This window comes from Canis lupus, chromosome 2, assembly GCF_048164855.1.
Source record: "Canis lupus baileyi chromosome 2, mCanLup2.hap1, whole genome shotgun sequence".
Classification (NCBI taxonomy): domain Eukaryota; kingdom Metazoa; phylum Chordata; class Mammalia; order Carnivora; family Canidae; genus Canis; species Canis lupus.
In genome coordinates, this window is record NC_132839.1 from 61,128,875 (window position 1) to 61,145,133 (window position 16,259).

At 53.4% G+C, this 16,259-nt stretch overlaps 1 protein-coding gene across 1 annotated transcript in view; it reads left to right on the forward strand.

Annotated features, from left to right (window-relative positions):
• Nucleotides 1-16,259, forward strand: part of SORCS2 (sortilin related VPS10 domain containing receptor 2) — a 458,407-nt gene that overhangs the window by 400,750 nt on the left and 41,398 nt on the right. The window contains exons 9-10 of the mRNA XM_072802937.1: nucleotides 8,187-8,366; nucleotides 12,991-13,137. Coding sequence (XP_072659038.1) covers nucleotides 8,187-8,366; nucleotides 12,991-13,137 — 327 coding nt within the window. The remainder of the gene's footprint in view (nucleotides 1-8,186; nucleotides 8,367-12,990; nucleotides 13,138-16,259) is intronic.

Consider the following 16,259-nt stretch of genomic DNA (forward strand, 5'->3'; position numbering starts at 1 on the left):
AAGTCCTCCACACCTGCACCTGTGCTAGGCTGTGCTGGCCACCGGGACACCTCTCCAGAGCCAGGCACAGGAGAGTACTTAAGGGTATTTTTTTAAAAGAAAACTTTAAAACTTCTTCTTAAAAAAAGAAGAGAAAGGGGATAAAATGGGAAGGAAAAGAAAGGAAATGAGCAAGTTGCAGAGATTCACTCCAGGCTTGGATAAGCCAGGAAATGAAAAGCTAATGGTTTCACATAGGGCAAGTGGCATTCACGTCCCTGAGGGTGAGGAGCCTTTCAGCCTCTGGGGCCTTTCCTTTCTACTCCCCGGGGGCTGCAGCTTCAGAAGCACCCGATGTCCCGGAGCAGGGGAGGGGGACAGCGGGCCAGGAGGAGTGAGGTGGACGCCCAGGCCTTCCTTGCTCCCCCGTGACATGGGGCCCAACTGTGGGCAGCTGCTGCCCCTTGCCTGGACCAGCAGCCAGGCCACTTCTGAAGGAGTTCTAAGGAGCTGATGGCCACAAGTCGTGACCTCTGAGGTCTTGAGCACTGGCTGCAGCTCCCTGGGCCTCAGCATCATTGTCTGCAGTGATGAGGTGGCAATGTGTGTTCCTCAAAGTCACCCATGGGGTCTGTGGGAGGCACCCCTGCAGGTGCCCCACTGCAGAGCCTTGACGGTAGCATCACCTGCCAGCTTCCTTCATCCCCATCTCTGTGGGGAAAGGGGGTCATCAAAAAGAATCTTAAGGCTTTGATAGAAGGCACAGCCTGCACATCATAAGTGGGTGGCAGGAAAGAGAAACATACAAGTCCCCGTGTCATCCAGTTTCAAGGGATTGTGACTTTGCATTGGCACTAAGTATGCTCACTTGGGGCCGAGCCAGTGACAGGCAGCCGGGGATGATAGACAGGCAGCTGGGTTGCTCTTGGGAACATTCCCTGTCCCCCCCACCCCCCCTGACCCCAGACCATTATCATCTTGCTGAGTGCTTTGTGCAGCAGAACAGCAGGTCTGCTTCCTCTTCACCAAATCCAGGGGAGAGGCCAGGCCGCAGGGTCTCCCACCAGCAGCCTGTAGAACCGGCTAATTGAGTTTCCTGGTCAGATTTTGTCGTTCTTTGGTGAGTTTGTGACTCTTGCCTATTTTCTCTCCTCAATCCACCTCTGTCTTTTATTTTTTTCTTTAAACGAAATTACATCGGGAAAACAATAGAAATTACACCAGAGAGGAGCCTCCCTCCCCCCTCCCGTTACCCCATCCCTCATCTGCAAGATCCTGTCGGGTTCTTGCCCTCCTTGGTCACATGCCCAGGTGACTTTTATGTCACTGAATCATTGTGGGCACTCAGTCTACAGCCTGATGTTGTATCGTGAGGATTTTTCCAGAATGATGCGCGAGATCCACTGAAAGGGACTGTAGAACTTTCTGTTGAGGAGACTTCACCTGGTTTAAGCCAGAGTCTATTGTTTGGGCACTTGGGTTGTTTCCATTTGTCAGGCTTGCCAACAGGGCAGCAGTGCTTACACACTGTGCCTGCAGGTATTTGTTTTATTTCCTCAAGGTAAAATCTTAAGAAGGACATCTAAACAAAGAATTTAAATATTTATGTAGCTTGCTTGCCCTCTAAGAGGGTCCCACCGCACCCCTGGCAAAGTTGGGACAGACCGGTGTTGATGTAATTTTGGAATATAGGTGAGGTTTGGTGAGGTGAGGTTCGGAGCCCATGACCAAAAAAGAATTCTTGAGACGTCTTTGGTGCAAAAAAGATTATTTTATTAAAGCACGGGGATGGCACCCATGGGCATAAAGAGCTGCCCTGGGGTCATGAGGGGTGATCCATGATAGACTTTCAAGTTGGGAGGGGGTCAGAGAGAGTGGAAGTGTCTAAGGAATTTGGAAGCGGGGGTTTCCAGGACCTGGAGGGGATTGGCTATTGTTGGGAGAAGGTCGTTTATTACCATCTAATAAAACCCTAGTCCTGAGACCCTTCAGATGCATGTCGGTGGGTCATACGCTTGGGGGATGATTCCCAACATGGATCTTGGGAGGTAGAGATGAAGGAAGCTTCTAAAGGAATTTTATATGTTCCAGTAGACTGACAGGATCCTGCAGTTGGGCTAGGATTCCTTTTGCCCTCAGTATCAACATCGAGGCAGCTGAGCTCCTGGAGGAATGTCACTCGGCCTGTTTCCAGGACTTGTCAGTGGGTTGTAGGTAGTAAGGAAATTTAATAATTTCTCTTCTACCTTTGTTTCCCACATCACTGCTCACTTCAAGTATCTGTCACTGGGCTGCAGGTTATAAGGACATTTCATTGTATCTACATTTCCTTCTGGAAGCTAGGTTATCGATAAAAATGGCTTTTTCTTATAAATTGCTAGGGCATTTGTAAACTGAAGGGGACTCATGTCTTGCAGGATTGTGATCTCTATAAGTTAACTCTGTGTTTTTTTCTTTCCTTAGCCTTAGGGCAGCCAAGAGTGCCTGAGGAATGTCACACACATCCCACTTGGGGGTGGGGGGGTCATTAGCAGAGTGTCACCCTTTGCTTTGTCCTCAACTAGCCTTCTGTTCCCATCAGTGTCAACAGAGCCCTGACAGATTTTGTGTTGCATCAGTTCTTTTGGCATTCCTTCTACTTCAAAAGGCATGATTGGTACCATTCTTCTGTTTTAATTCACCTGTCTGTAGAAACTAGAAAAGGTAAACAGGTTTTTATTATCTTTGCCAGCATGCTTTGTTTGAGTTATTTACTTGTAATGATTTTTTTTTAAATACCACCTTTTTTAACAAGAAAAAATCAGCAAAGGCTATAAACAGATTAAAGGGAAAAAAATCCAGATAACATTCATAAGCTTAAAATAAATGCAAATTTACTTTAAAGTGAAATAGTCCTTTATTTGTAATACCTTTTATAAAATAAAATATAACCCACAAAGCATAAAAATGAAGGAGAAGAGGTACCTGGGTGGCTCAGTCGGTTGAGCATCTCACTCTTGGCATCGACTCAGGTCATGGTCTCACATGTCATGGGATTGGGCCCTGCATTGGGGTCCCCACTCAGCCGGGAGTCAGCTTGGGGGATTCTCTCTCCCTCAGCCTCCCCCCCCCCCCCGTGTCCATGTGCTCTCTCTCTCAAATCAATCAATCGATCTTAAAAAAAAAAAAAAAGAATGAAAGAGGAAGAGGCGGCAGGGGAGGTGGTGGGGCAGGAAGCATCAGCTCCCCATCTTCTCACTTAGACAACAGTGGCTCCTACAGAATCTGTCCAGTGCAACTGTTTTAGAACTCGGGTGTCTATTCAGAGGCTTGCAGCATCCAGGGGAACATTTGGACAGTAAATCAAGGTTAATTTCCACAATTTCAGCTCTTCCCATGATAGCAGCAGCCCACTCCCCACCCCAGCCTTGCGGCAGGCCACTATGCTCATGTGCCTGGAGAAGCATGCACATGGATATTCTCCGAATACTGGGGGTCTGCACTGGGGGTTGATTGCTGCTTCTGATCATGGAGGTATAGGCATCCTGGTGCGCAGCCGTTGCTGCAACCAGTACCAGCCGAAGCAGCTTCCAAGGGATTTAAAGGTCAGAGCCTGTTTCCACCCCCTGACTTCCATTTATATTCCCTCTTCTCCCCTTTTGGGAGCTGGACATTTAGAGACTATGACATTCAAAAGCAACCACACATATGTTGAAATTTAGAAAAGTCGCCGAGCATGCCCAGGGGAGATCTCAGGTTCACTTAAGTTTCTACCTCAGACTGATCCCTGATACAGAAACAAAAAACAACAAACCCTTAGGAAAAGAGAGAACCTGATTTCCAGAGTTACCACATTATTAGATTCCAATATCCAGCTTTCAGTAACAACAACAAATTACAAGGCATAAATACACACACACACATATATATATATATATATATATATATATATATATATATATATATATAAAATTCGATCAAAGGAGAAAAAGCAATAGAAACTGACCCTGAGAAGACGAGATGGCAACCCTACCAGACAAAGACTTTACTACAACTGTCCTGAAGATGCTCAGAGAGCTAAAGGAAACCATGAAGCAAGTCAAGGAAACAATGTACAAATGAACAAAATAGACACAACCAAGAAATAGGTTGAAAATGTTAAAAGGAATCAAAAATAAATTCTGTAGCGAAAACAACCGATCATTGAAATGCAAAATTTGCTAGGAGGGTTGGAAAGCAGGTTTGAGCAGACAGAGGAAAGACTCTGAGAACTTGAAGGTGAAACCATTGATGTTATGGAGTCTGCGGGACAGAAAGAGAAAAAGGATTGAAGAGAAGTGAGCATCTGAGGGGCTGGTGGGACACCAGCAAGTATATCAACATATGCATTGTGGGCATCCCAAAAGGAGAGGCGTGAGATGGGGGCAGGGAGGTTATGTAAAGAAGCAATGGGAGTTCCTGGGGGCTCAGTTGGTTAAGTATCCAACTCTTGATTATGGCTCAGGTCATGATCTCATGAATCATGGGATTGAGCCCTGTGTTGGGCTCCAAGCTCAGTGCAGAGTCTGCTTGGGTTTCTCACCCCCTTTCCCTCTGCCCTTCCTCAATTTCTCTATCTCTCAAATGTAATAAATGAAACCTTATTTTTTTTAAAGGCAGCAATGGCCCAAACTCTTCCAAATTAATGAAATACATGAATATAAGTGTTTAAAAATGCTTGATGAACTCCAAGTAGTGGAACACAATGAGTTCCACACCCAGATGCATTATAATCAATAATTAAAAGATTTAAAAAAATCCAATAAAAAATAATTAAAAAATAAACAAATAAGTCACAGAGATGAAAAAAAGTACAGCAGAGGGAATATAGTCAACAATATTGCAATAATATTTTATGGTGACAGGTGTTGACTACACCTATCCTGGTAAGCACTGCATAATGTATAGAATTGTTGAATCAATATGTTGAAACTAACGTAACACTGTATGTCAACTATACTTAATAAAAAATAATGATTAAAAAGTAAAAAATACAAAATAAAAATCTTGAAAACAGCAAGAGAGAAGCAGCTCATCAGGTATGAGGATCCTCAATGAGGTAACCAGCAGATTTCTCATTGGAAACCTCAGAGCCGGAAGGCGGGGAGTTGCTATATATGCAAGGTGCTCACAGAATGTGATGAAGATGCTGGTTCATTAAACTGTTCTGTGCACTTTATGTAAAAGTCTACAGGGAAATTTCCCTAATCATGCTTATTACAAGTGCTTTTTACGCTTTCCAAAATCACTTCTTTAAAATGTATTCCCTACAGCTAGTGGAACAGTACGGGTGTATATACTGTTTTTACTGGCTTGCTTCCCCATTTCTTATTTCCATAACAGTCCTACCTCCTCCTTCCTCAAGATAATGGCTGTAAAACTCCTAGAGACTTCTCAATATTCATTCTTCCCTGTGTCTTTGCTTTAACAAATCCCCCATTTTTAGCTGGTACATTGCTTACCAGTACAAGACCACATTTCCCAGCTCCCCCTGCAAAGACAAGCAGCTATGTCTCCAACATCTGGCCCACACGTTCAGAAGTGGAGCTGCCATGCAACCAGAAGGAGCCTCTGTTCCTGGTGACTTTGTCCAGCTTCCGTATCCACCTGTCCACCTCTGGACTTCTTTTACATGTAGGAGGAAGGCGCTATCTTGTTTGAATCACTATTTTCCCCCTCCAGTTTCTGTTACTAGCAACCAAACCTAATTCTCCCCAGTGACAAATATTGACAACTTGGTATTCCAAGTATCTCCCCAGGCTATACACACACACACACACATACACATACACATATCTACAAATACATGTACAGACATCAGACTCTTACCTATGTCCTTTGTTTAAAAAAACGGAACCAACAAATGTTTCTGGCTTCTAACTCTTCTTTTTAGAGACAGAGACATAAATTAAAATGTAAGCCAGCACTGCACATTATTTATCTCTTCTCTATTATCTATTACCATATTCTGTAATCAGCAAAGATTCTTAAGAGGCCGTTCTCAATATTGGCATGCATGAAGTGGATTGAGCACCCGTTAGCCATGCTGGAGGGCAAAGAATGAATAAACTCTCAGGACAGTCATTTACTTTGTAAGAGGAGCTTTAAAAATGCTCATATTCTCCAATGCAGCAATATCTCTTAAAATTTACATTCAGGACGTGATCAGAGAGGCAGAGACCAACGTGTAGGAACATTCATGACTGTTCTGCATGTAATGTTGGAGATGCTGATGGCTCGCCAGCGGGGAAATCGTTCAGAGACATGGTACATCCACAAAATGGAATAGCACGTACTCATTAAAAATGGTGTTTATGCATAACTCTCATGACAGAGGAGCGTGCTCCCCATGTAATGAGAGACAGCGGGATGCTGCAGGCTGTACATGAAAAACACGTATCACTCACACTCGGGAAAAGGCCCCAAAGTAAACATTTTTGAATGTTAGTATCAGGTCCCATCTAGGGATGGGTTTGCTGGCAGCTTTTAGCCACATCATACATTTTTCATTGCTTCCCAGATTCTAGTAAGCATCTCTCCCGTGTACTTGCCCAGGTGCACAGGAGACAAGGTTGGATTTCATGCCATAGCGGTAAATGTTGGGTGCGTGGTGTCTGACGGATGCAGGCACTGCCTGAGCCCGGGCCCACCTGCTCCTGTTGAGGCAGCAGGATGACCAAACCCCGATGGACACAGTGCAGTTTGGCCTGTGGCCGGGAGCACAGGAACGGGACGGGGGTTGGGAGAGCAGAGCAGTGATAAGCTTGATTCGTGCCAGGCTCCACATGCATCCCTGGGACTCCCCCATGACCCTCTTCTCTCATACTGTGGATGGGAACTGCCAAGCCCTGTGTCCCTGACCTCGACAATCTTCCCTGGTGACAAGCTTCTTGGTTCCAGTCATTGCTGCGTGTTAGAATTCAGTCTGTAGACAAAGGGCCCCAGCTCGTGCTTGCAGGGGCCTCCCTGGTTGGGAGGTGCATGGTCAGTGCTTCAGAGCAACACGTCCCTTTTCTGCAAAGCCCCTACACGTCCCTTTTCTGTAAAGCCCCTACAGCACAGGGGTGGGGCAGGGAGGGCGGGCAGGGCAGGCATCACTGCTGTGTCCCACCCAGGCAGCCAGACCTTCATCCGCTGGAGGCCTCACCCCCTGGACAGAATAGAGACTCAGTGTGCTATTAGACAAAGAAGCTTACCCATCTGTTCCCGCCTAATACCAGCTGGGAAGACATAGGGAGAAGCATTCCCCGAAAGTGCGGCAGCCCTGCCCTGGGCGGGGATGGAGGGGTCCGCCTCTCCTCTGCAGGTGCTGGCTGGTGATGCCCGGCCTCACCCTTGCGTTTTCAGCGTCTGTATTGCCAGCAGGGCAGTGAAGGTTTTGGAGTGACAGACGGGAAGTAGTGCTGGAGAGTACAAGCCTGTTGTGGCTCTGAAGTGGGCCTGTTCCCAGGGCTCCCACCCAGCGCTGTGCACTGGCTGGGAGAGAAAAGATAAATGGAGCAAGGATGGTCCGGGGTTCCTTTTTCTTCCCTTTTATGTGATTGGGTTTTGTCTGTTTCTGAATTGTAAAATTCGGAATGGAGCCTCAAGATGACTGCCGGGTGGCTTAATCCAAACCTGCCATCCCCCAGGGGACATTCCCGAGGGCAGAGCCCGCCTGTGGCTCCCTGCTGAGGCCTAGCGCCTGGTACAGTGCCTGGCACACAGTAGGTGCCTAATGAATGCATGGTGAGTGCATGAACCAAAAGAAGACTCACCCGATCCTCAGGATGGGCCTGCAGGGGAGACTCAGCCCCTGTGTCCCCAGAGGTGACACTGGAGGTGCATGGAGGAAGAAGTCCTCCACACAACAGGGACAGATGGACAGATTGCCTACACAGGGCTGGGAGGAGGGGGCCTCCGTGTGCCCCATTGTGTGCCTGGGCCGTCCCTCCCACAACCCAGTATGGAGGCCAGGGCATCACCTCCGTGTTGGTGGTGGGAGAACTGAGGCCCAAGGGAATATAGGGACTTGTCCCAGGTCACCAAGCCGAGGGCAGAAGCAGGATGAAAATCTGGGTTAGTGGGACTCTGGGAGAGCCGTGAGCAGCACCCCCAGGCCTGAGCCCTGCCCCATCCCCTCAGGGCTCACACTCCCACGCCCACCTCCTGCTCACCTCTGACCCTTCCCCCCCACCACGTGTTCCCAGGATCTGCAGATCATCAGCACGGACGAGAACCAGGTGTTCGTGGCGGTGCAGGAGTGGTACCAGATGGACACCTACAACCTGTACCAGTCGGACCCGCGCGGCGTGCGCTACTCTCTGGTGCTGGAGGACGTGCGCAGCTCCCGGCAGGCGGAGGAGAGTGTGGTCATCGACATCCTCGAGGTGGGATGATCACCAGAGAGAGATCTGGGGGTGTGGCCCCGGGTGCTGGGTGCAGGGTGTCGGGGCCAGGCCTCACTGCGTTCCTCACTCTCTCCCTGCCGCCCCTCCCCCCACCCCCGTCGTCTCTAAGACTATCTCAAGTCTGCAAATATTTCGGTGAGGGACCATGTATTGGATGGAGGCTTTGCAGGCCAAGAGGATGCCGTGTAGGTACTTTCAGACAAAGAGGGAAAACATAGTCTCTTTGACAAAGTTCAAAATTTGATAATGGAGCGCAAATCCTCTGTAATACAGGTATGCTGAGAAGGGATGGGATTCTTTGGGGCGCTCTAGTTTGCTGAATTGGGGGTCACTGTTAGAGGTCTGCATCACGGCCGGGATCGCAGGCCACCATCTGTAAAGCCAGTTCTGGCTCATACTCCAAAGCCTGAAAGCCGGTGCAGTGTGGTTTGTACCTAAGGGCCAGAGGCTCCGGCTCCGGCTCTGTCCCAGCACCCTGAGCGTCCCTGCCTCGCTGCCGCTCCCCCTGCACTCTCCCTGGAGCCCTGCCTCAACTGTCTCCCACGGAAGCCTGTGCTCGTGCTCTTCTGACGTGAGGGCCCGATCGGAGGCTCCAAACGGGCTCCTGGCTCCCACGCCAGGTGCCACCCCTGCACCATCTCACTCGGTACTTGGATTCCACAGACATCCATGACACTGTCCCTTTCTTGGACTGGGCTGTCATGGTCACCTCCTCTGTTCTGGTCACACCAGAGCCACAGAGGGGGCCTCTCGGCCCATGTCCAGGTCAGGAGCCTGAAGCTCAGAGAAAGTAAGCAACCTGCCTGGACAGACACAGGAAACAAAGCCAGGAAACCAGAACCAGCCCAGGCCTGTAGGCCCCAAGCCTGGTGCCAGCCTCCTGGCTGGTGCTCCCTGGCTCCGTCCTTCACTTTTAGGCTCTCAGCTCATGCCTTGTCCTCTGGGAGCCCCCCACCCCCGTGGGAACAGAGCAAGTGCCCTACTGCAGTAAATGCTGGGGTGTGTGTGGGTGTGTGGATGCTAGCAGAGCCTGGAGCAGGCAGTGGGGTTCATCTGCCGCATGGGAGGCTGGAGGCAGCCTCCAGAGAAATCCAGCACTCCTGCCTTCACCTCTGAGCTGTTAAGGAGCAGCAGGGAACCACTTTCCCCAAGAAAGGAATGAATGTAATCGTGTTTACAATGAGAGCCCATTTGCAGGGCTGCTTCCCTAGGGGGAAGCAGAGGGACACTGTCTGTGGCCCTGATCTTTTGCTAGAGATGGCCTGTCCTGTCCAAGGTGGCCACCGTCCCCCTCCCCAGGCCCTGTCCTGCAGAACCTCCAGGGAGGCACTGGGCACATCCCAGACCTGGCACTGAATGGTGTCCGGCTGCTGCACAGCACAGCTGGCGGGGGGAGAGGGAGCGGGTGACAGTGGCTCAGGAAGGGGACCAGGACCAGGGGCTGGGCACAGGGACATGTCCCATGGCCCACTGTGTGCACAGGTGTCTGCGGCGCTGGTCCCACATGCCAGGCTCTGGGCCTCTCCCTCGGGTCAGGGAGGAACACGCCGCCCCTCACAGAGCTGCTGGCCTCTGTGAGAAGACCAGCTCCCAACAGTGGCTCCGATCTGTGTGCCAGCACCCAGGGGATGCAGTGGGTGGCGATCGCCCAGCCCAGGGTGGGAGTCAAGGAGTGCTTCCTGGAGGAGAGGATGCAGATTGAGTTGAGATGGAGCAGAAATTAGCCATCTGGGGAACTTGGGAACAGTAATCTGTGGACAAAGACCACGAAATAAGAGGACATGAGGAGCTAGAGGAGGTTCACAGTGGCCTGTCATATAGGTGACACCTGCTGCCCACCCACCTCACGGGGGACGCTGCTTCCCTGAAATCCAGCTGATGGGGGCCATGGGTTGTGGTTACAAGCACAGCTCTGGAGCTGCACAGCCTGCATTCAAATCCCAGTTCTGGTTTGTGTTTGCTGTGTGACCTTGGGCAGGTTCCTTAACTTCTCTGTGCTTCTCTGTTTCTCATCAAGAGATGAGGATGGCAGTGGCGCTTTCCTCATAGGATCGCTGTGCAGTTTCAGGGACACAGGGCTCCTTGAACACGGAGAGCAGTGTCTGGTGCCAGGTCTGTGCTCCACAAGCCCTCCACCGTATACTGAGCAGTGGCCTTTCCCAGGAATTCGAGCAGGAAAGACCTGGCCCGGAACCTGGCCTGCGAGGTCCTCCCCATGTGCCACTTACGATCACGGTTATCTTTTCTCAAATGGCACATCCGGGAAAAATGCTCTGTCGCAGATGTCACAGGCAAATACCGCGCCAGAAGGCCTGGCTTTTAGGTGCCGTGAGCTGGCACATCAGCAGGGTGTGCACCCCAGGTTCAAGGAGAGACGGTGGCCCTTTTCTGCATGCCTCCATGCTGGAGCTTGGGTTAGGAATGGGGGTTCAGGGGATCCCCGTCTTGCCCCTGCCCCTGAAGAGTCCTGGCCACAGGTGGGAGGCAGCCATCATAGCCGGGTGAATGGGGACCCCCAGCCTATGTGGCCCTGTCAGTCCCTAGAACCTGTGCCCGTGACCTTGGCTGGAGAAAGAGTCTTTGCCACTGTCATTAGGTGAAGGGCCTTGAGATGAGAGCACGAGGATTCTCCACCCGGGCCCCAGATCCAAGGACAAAGGTCCCCTGGAGTCAGAAGAGGAGATGCAGCCACAGGGAGGTGGCCACGTGAAGACAGGGGAGACGCTGGGGAGATGTGGACACAGGCCCATGACCCCTGAGCTACCAGATGCTGGAAGAGACAAGGGAGGGTCCTCCCTGGGAACTCCAGGAGGAGCGCAGCCCCAGCCGCACCTCAATTTTGGGCTTCTGGGCTCTGGGCTGTGAGGACGGATGTCTGGTTAGCCTCCCAGTTTGTGGTGCTTGGTTACGGCAGCCACGGGAGCAAATACAGCCCTGAAGGGGCCTGTGTGAGGTCACGTCGATGTTGGGAGCCGCGGCTCCTCTGCAGGAAGCCTGGGGTGGGTGCTGCCCAGACCCACCATGTGCCATCTGCCATCACCCGGACATGAGGCATCCGTGCTGTCATGGGCTGCTAGGTGTTTTCACGGAGGCCAGCAGAACATGACATGGCAATTGTGGAATAAAGCCACCCAGCCCTGGGCAAATCCTCATGTGACCTGCCCTTAGGGTGTCAGGGAGGCCCCTCGACCCAGCGCTGGACCCAGGTGAGCAGGAGGCAGAGCGATGTCACCATGTGTGGGAGAAGGGGTCGCAGTCCTCCACGCCCCAGGCTGTCGCTGCAGGGTCCAGCTTTGTCTGCAGGATGGGGGCTGGACACCCTTCCCACCTGGAGCGGCATCTTGTGTAGATGCGCATGGCACAGGGCAGTTAAAGTTGGTGGGATCAAGAGGGTCCCTGAAAGGGAGTGCTGACGAGGAGGGTCAGAGCCTGGAGCCTCCAGGACGAGCCGGCCCTGCGACCCCAGGGAGACCCCTGTGCTGGACTTCTGACCTCCAGAACTGTGACGCAATGAAGGGTTATAAGCCACCAGCGCACATTACTCCGTTACGGCAGCCCCAGGGTGCACATCTACCCTCCACTCGTGTCTTTCCTTCGGTTGCCCTGCTCTCCCCATGCGGGGACACGTGGTGGGCCTATGTGCTGGGTGCAGGGGAGCACTGGCCCCGGCGTCATGGGCAGCTCCTTGATGGTGCACTTGAACCTCGCTTGCCTGCTGCAGAGAAGGCGCTCGGGAACTGTGCATCGTCATGTGACAGAAGCAGATTCCTCAGCCTGGGTAAATCCCATGGCTCCCCGAGGCTCTGGTTTCTGGGGCTCCCTCCGAGAAGTAGTGACATGCTGCCCATGGAGGAGCAGCCGCAGCCGCAGGTGCACAGGAGGCTCCTGGGGGCCCGGCCACACTGGTGGGTCTCAATAGCTGTACATCCGAGGCCCTCGTTTGGGAGGAACTGGTGGTGAGAGCCCGCCTATGTGTGCTCAGGACACTGACCTAGAGGCCTTTGCTGATATTCAGACTTTCTCATGGGCCCAGTCAGTAGCCAACTGTTGGCTGTGTTTGGGTCACTGCACGGGCACCCTGGAAACACTGAGAAGGGGGACAAGGTGAACCTGAGACCCTGGCCAGGGAGGGGGTGGTCAGTGCCCACCCCCTGTCCTCCCTACCTGGCATTTCTGTGGGGGCTGAGCTGAGGGAATCTGGAGGAGAGCCCAGCGTACTGGCATCGGCCCAGGCCCTGTGGGTCCAGTGGAGGGAGGCATGGTTCAGGGGCTCTCGTGTGGGGATGGGGTGACCGTGACACCCAGGCATGGCAGGACCAGGGCTCTGCTCACTGTCTGATAGCCAACGTCTGGGCCTGGGACGGCAGCTCTGTGTCACGCAGGCACCCAGGGGCTTTGGGGGCCACAGTCTGTCATCCTCACCCCCTGAGCCACACTCACCTCCAGAATGTATGCAGATCACCTCAGCTCTGGGGCTCTTCCCGGTGTGAAATGCGGCCCTGTGGACGGAGCTCTTAGCAAGGGGTTGGCACATGGTGCATGCTCTGTTGTCAGGGGGCTCCCCGGATGGGTATTTATGGCACTTCTTGCATTGCTGTTCCAGGTCCGAGGGGTGAAAGGAGTCTTCTTGGCGAACCAAAAAACCAATGGCAAGGTGGTCACACTTATAACTTACAACAAGGGCCGTGACTGGGATCACCTGAGGCCACCCAGCACGGACATGAATGGAAAACCCACCAACTGTGAGCCAGTAAGTGCCTCCCTGATCCCGCACTGACTGCAGGGTTGGAGGGGGGGGATGCACAGGGCATCCATGAAGGAACCTCCGGAAGCTCAGGCAGGGATGTCTGAGAAGGGCCATCAGGGAGACAGGAACCACAGACTCCTCTGGGCATGGCAGAGAGGGTCCCGTGAAGCTCCTTCCTTTACTGAAGGGTTACCTGGAGGTCAGAGGGAGCAGTGCATCAGTCGGCGCTGGCCGCAATGTTGCTGTGTAACAAAGCTGCAACAACAGTCTCACATTTTCCACATCGGGGCTCACTCACAGATGTAGAGGGCGGCTGATTTTGGAGGGGGTCTGCTCCCTGTATCCAGCCTCTCCCTCCTCCTGGGACCAGTGCTGGCACACCCTCATGGCGATGGCAGAGGTGTGAGGGGGTGAGCAGAAGCAGGCAAGCACACGGCAAGCCTGCTGTGTTATGTCTGCTAGATCGATGGGCCGGCGTGCAGGACCAGGATGTGCACTCTGCCTGGGGGGCAGGGGGGTGACTGGGATAAGTGGCCAGGCTGGGCCGCAGCCCAAATGTCTCGAGCCCCAGGCCAGTCCCTCTATCCCAGGGGTGCCTCTCTCATGGATACCAGTGTAGGCTGCCCCAGTTTGTTGATTGCCCTGGGGGCAGGAGGCTGGATTTCTCTCTGGCCCTTGCTTGGCCACAGGGAGGTGTGGGTGACATGCAGGCCTGTGCCTGTGGGGTGGAAAGATGGAGCACTAAGGGGCCCTGGCCTGAGGCAGGCTGCTCAGCGCCCCGCGGACCTGCCTCTCCTTGCTCCATGGGGAGCTCCCCGCCAGCCCCAGCACCCGGACCTCCCCTGGCTGCTCGGAGTGGGATGGCATGGGGTCTGGAGTTAGAGCTGCACAGAGCAAGCAGGCAGGGCTGAGCCTGTCCCTTCCCGTCTGCACTGCCCCCTTCCCATGCTGTCCTGTGGGCCTGGAATGCCTTTTCCTTTTGCTTCATCCAGCAAACTCCTATTGACACCTGAAAACTTGCTTCTCTGTTTTCCGCTGGCCGTGACTGTGAGTCCCTCGGAGGTAGGAACCATGCTCTGGATGCCTGAGCCCGTCTGTAGCTCTGTCTCTCTGTACACAGAAAGAAGGACGGTGTCTATGTTATAGGGATATTGTTCAGTAAAGATACACGGGTAGCTACCGTGTGGGGGGCGCTGTTCTGGGCGTTTGGAGTAGATCAACACACGAACCAAAAGACAGTCCTGCCCTCCTGGGATCCTGCCTGGATCTGTGCAGCACAGACCCCCGCCCCCCTACCCTGCCGGAGTATAGAACAATCTAGGCAGAGTGGGTCCCCCCTCCTCCTCGGGGACGCTGACCCCCCTCCCCAGAGCCCCGGGCAGCAGCGTCAGCCTGGCGGGGACGGCCCTTGCTCGGTGAGCCCGGGCCCAGGCCTCCCCTTGCCCCCCGGGGCCTGCGCCCAGCCTCGGCACAGGGCCCTCCCACCGAGACTGCAGGGAAATAACACCTGTCGACCCTCGTGAGGAAGTAATTACCTGCCGCTTGTAGAAAGTCTTCGGAGAACAGGAATGCCGCGAAGGGCTCATTTTTGTATCATCAGCAGCAAAGTTAAGCCATATTAATCTGTCAAAGCAAGTTTTTTGCTAAGAATAGATTCTTGTCTGCAATTATGCAGCTCAGTGAGGAGATAACGTTCATGAGATTCATGTCCCTGCATTAAAATAACAGAAGTAAAAGGAGGCTGGTGGAGTGTGCGGCCCCAGCAGCCTGTGGAGAACCCAGCGAGCGCCAGGAGAGAGAAAGCCGGCGGGGCGCAAAAGACAGAAGGCGAAGGCGGTGTCTCTGGACGTGGTGGCAGCAGCACGGGGCGGGGGGTGCGTGGGGCGCGGGGGGCGCGGGGGGCACGGGGTGGCACAAGCCTGGCCGCTCGCCTGGCTTTCCTCACTGGCTGTGTCTTTCCCTCGGCCACGTGTCCTCTGCATGAACTGAGGGTTCACTTCTCCTTGCAAAGGGGGTTCCTGCCTATTGCCGAATACAGAAGTGTGTAAACAGGGAGATGAGGTCCAGCCATAACTGGATCACCCAGAAATAATAATAATCGGGGATTTTCATGACAATCTTTTAGCTTATAGTGCAGTTCAAGAGTCATCACGGGGCCCCTGACATGTGTGTGATTTGTCTTCTGTCTTTCTCTTAACTCTGGGTTGCTGGCACTTCTCCGGGCTGTAGCCTGGCTCTCTGCTGGGCAGATTTCCTGCTGGGAACGGGGACTTATGACATAGATGAGTGTCGGGATCGGTTCTGTTTTGGGAGGATAAATCCTATTTGGAAGTGGTTTGAATCAGTTTGCATCTTAATTCAGAATGAAAACCCATTAGCTCTGAGCCCCTCTCAAACCCAGGCTGTCAAGGAGGGGGTGCTGGGAGTGTCGTGGTCTCCCTATGTGGCTGGCCTCACACCCACCCAAGCCCTGGGGCCACCTTTCTCGGGACAGGGTATTCAGCGCATAATACTGTGGCACCAACCTACCCTTGGGGGCGACCCCTGACCCCCTCTGACAGCCCTTTCCCTGAATCAGGGTATCTGAGTGCCCTGGGCTGGGCCCCACAGTTCCACCTCACCCTGCTCACCCAGCCCTCCATTTGCGCGGTTCAGACATGTCTGGGGGCGATGATGAGGCCTTGTGTCAAGCTGCCAGACACCAGCAGAGCACCCCCTAGCAGCTCCAGGACTGGCTGGAAGAGAGCTGTCCACAGGCCCTCCATGGCCCCAAAGGGGACCCCAGCTCTGGCCGCACCTGCCAGCATCCTGTGGGCCACAGCTGACCGCACAGAACCCAAGGAGTGCTCCGCCAGGACAGCCCACCAGCAGGGGTGAGGGGAGACAGCCAGGTTCCTCGACGCAGGACCCTCTGCCGTGCTCTGCCCACTGCACACACGGTCATACCGTGTGCACGGTGCATCAGGAGACGTGCAAAGCCTGGTGGCAGCCCAAGGAGGCCAGCCCAGAGTGCGGGCAGCTCCAGGCCCCACCTGGCCCACCCGGAAACCAGGGGCACCGAGGCAGGGCTGTGCTACCTCCCTTCTCTAACATGTCCCTGGTGAGGCTTTTTTCTTCTGACTCAG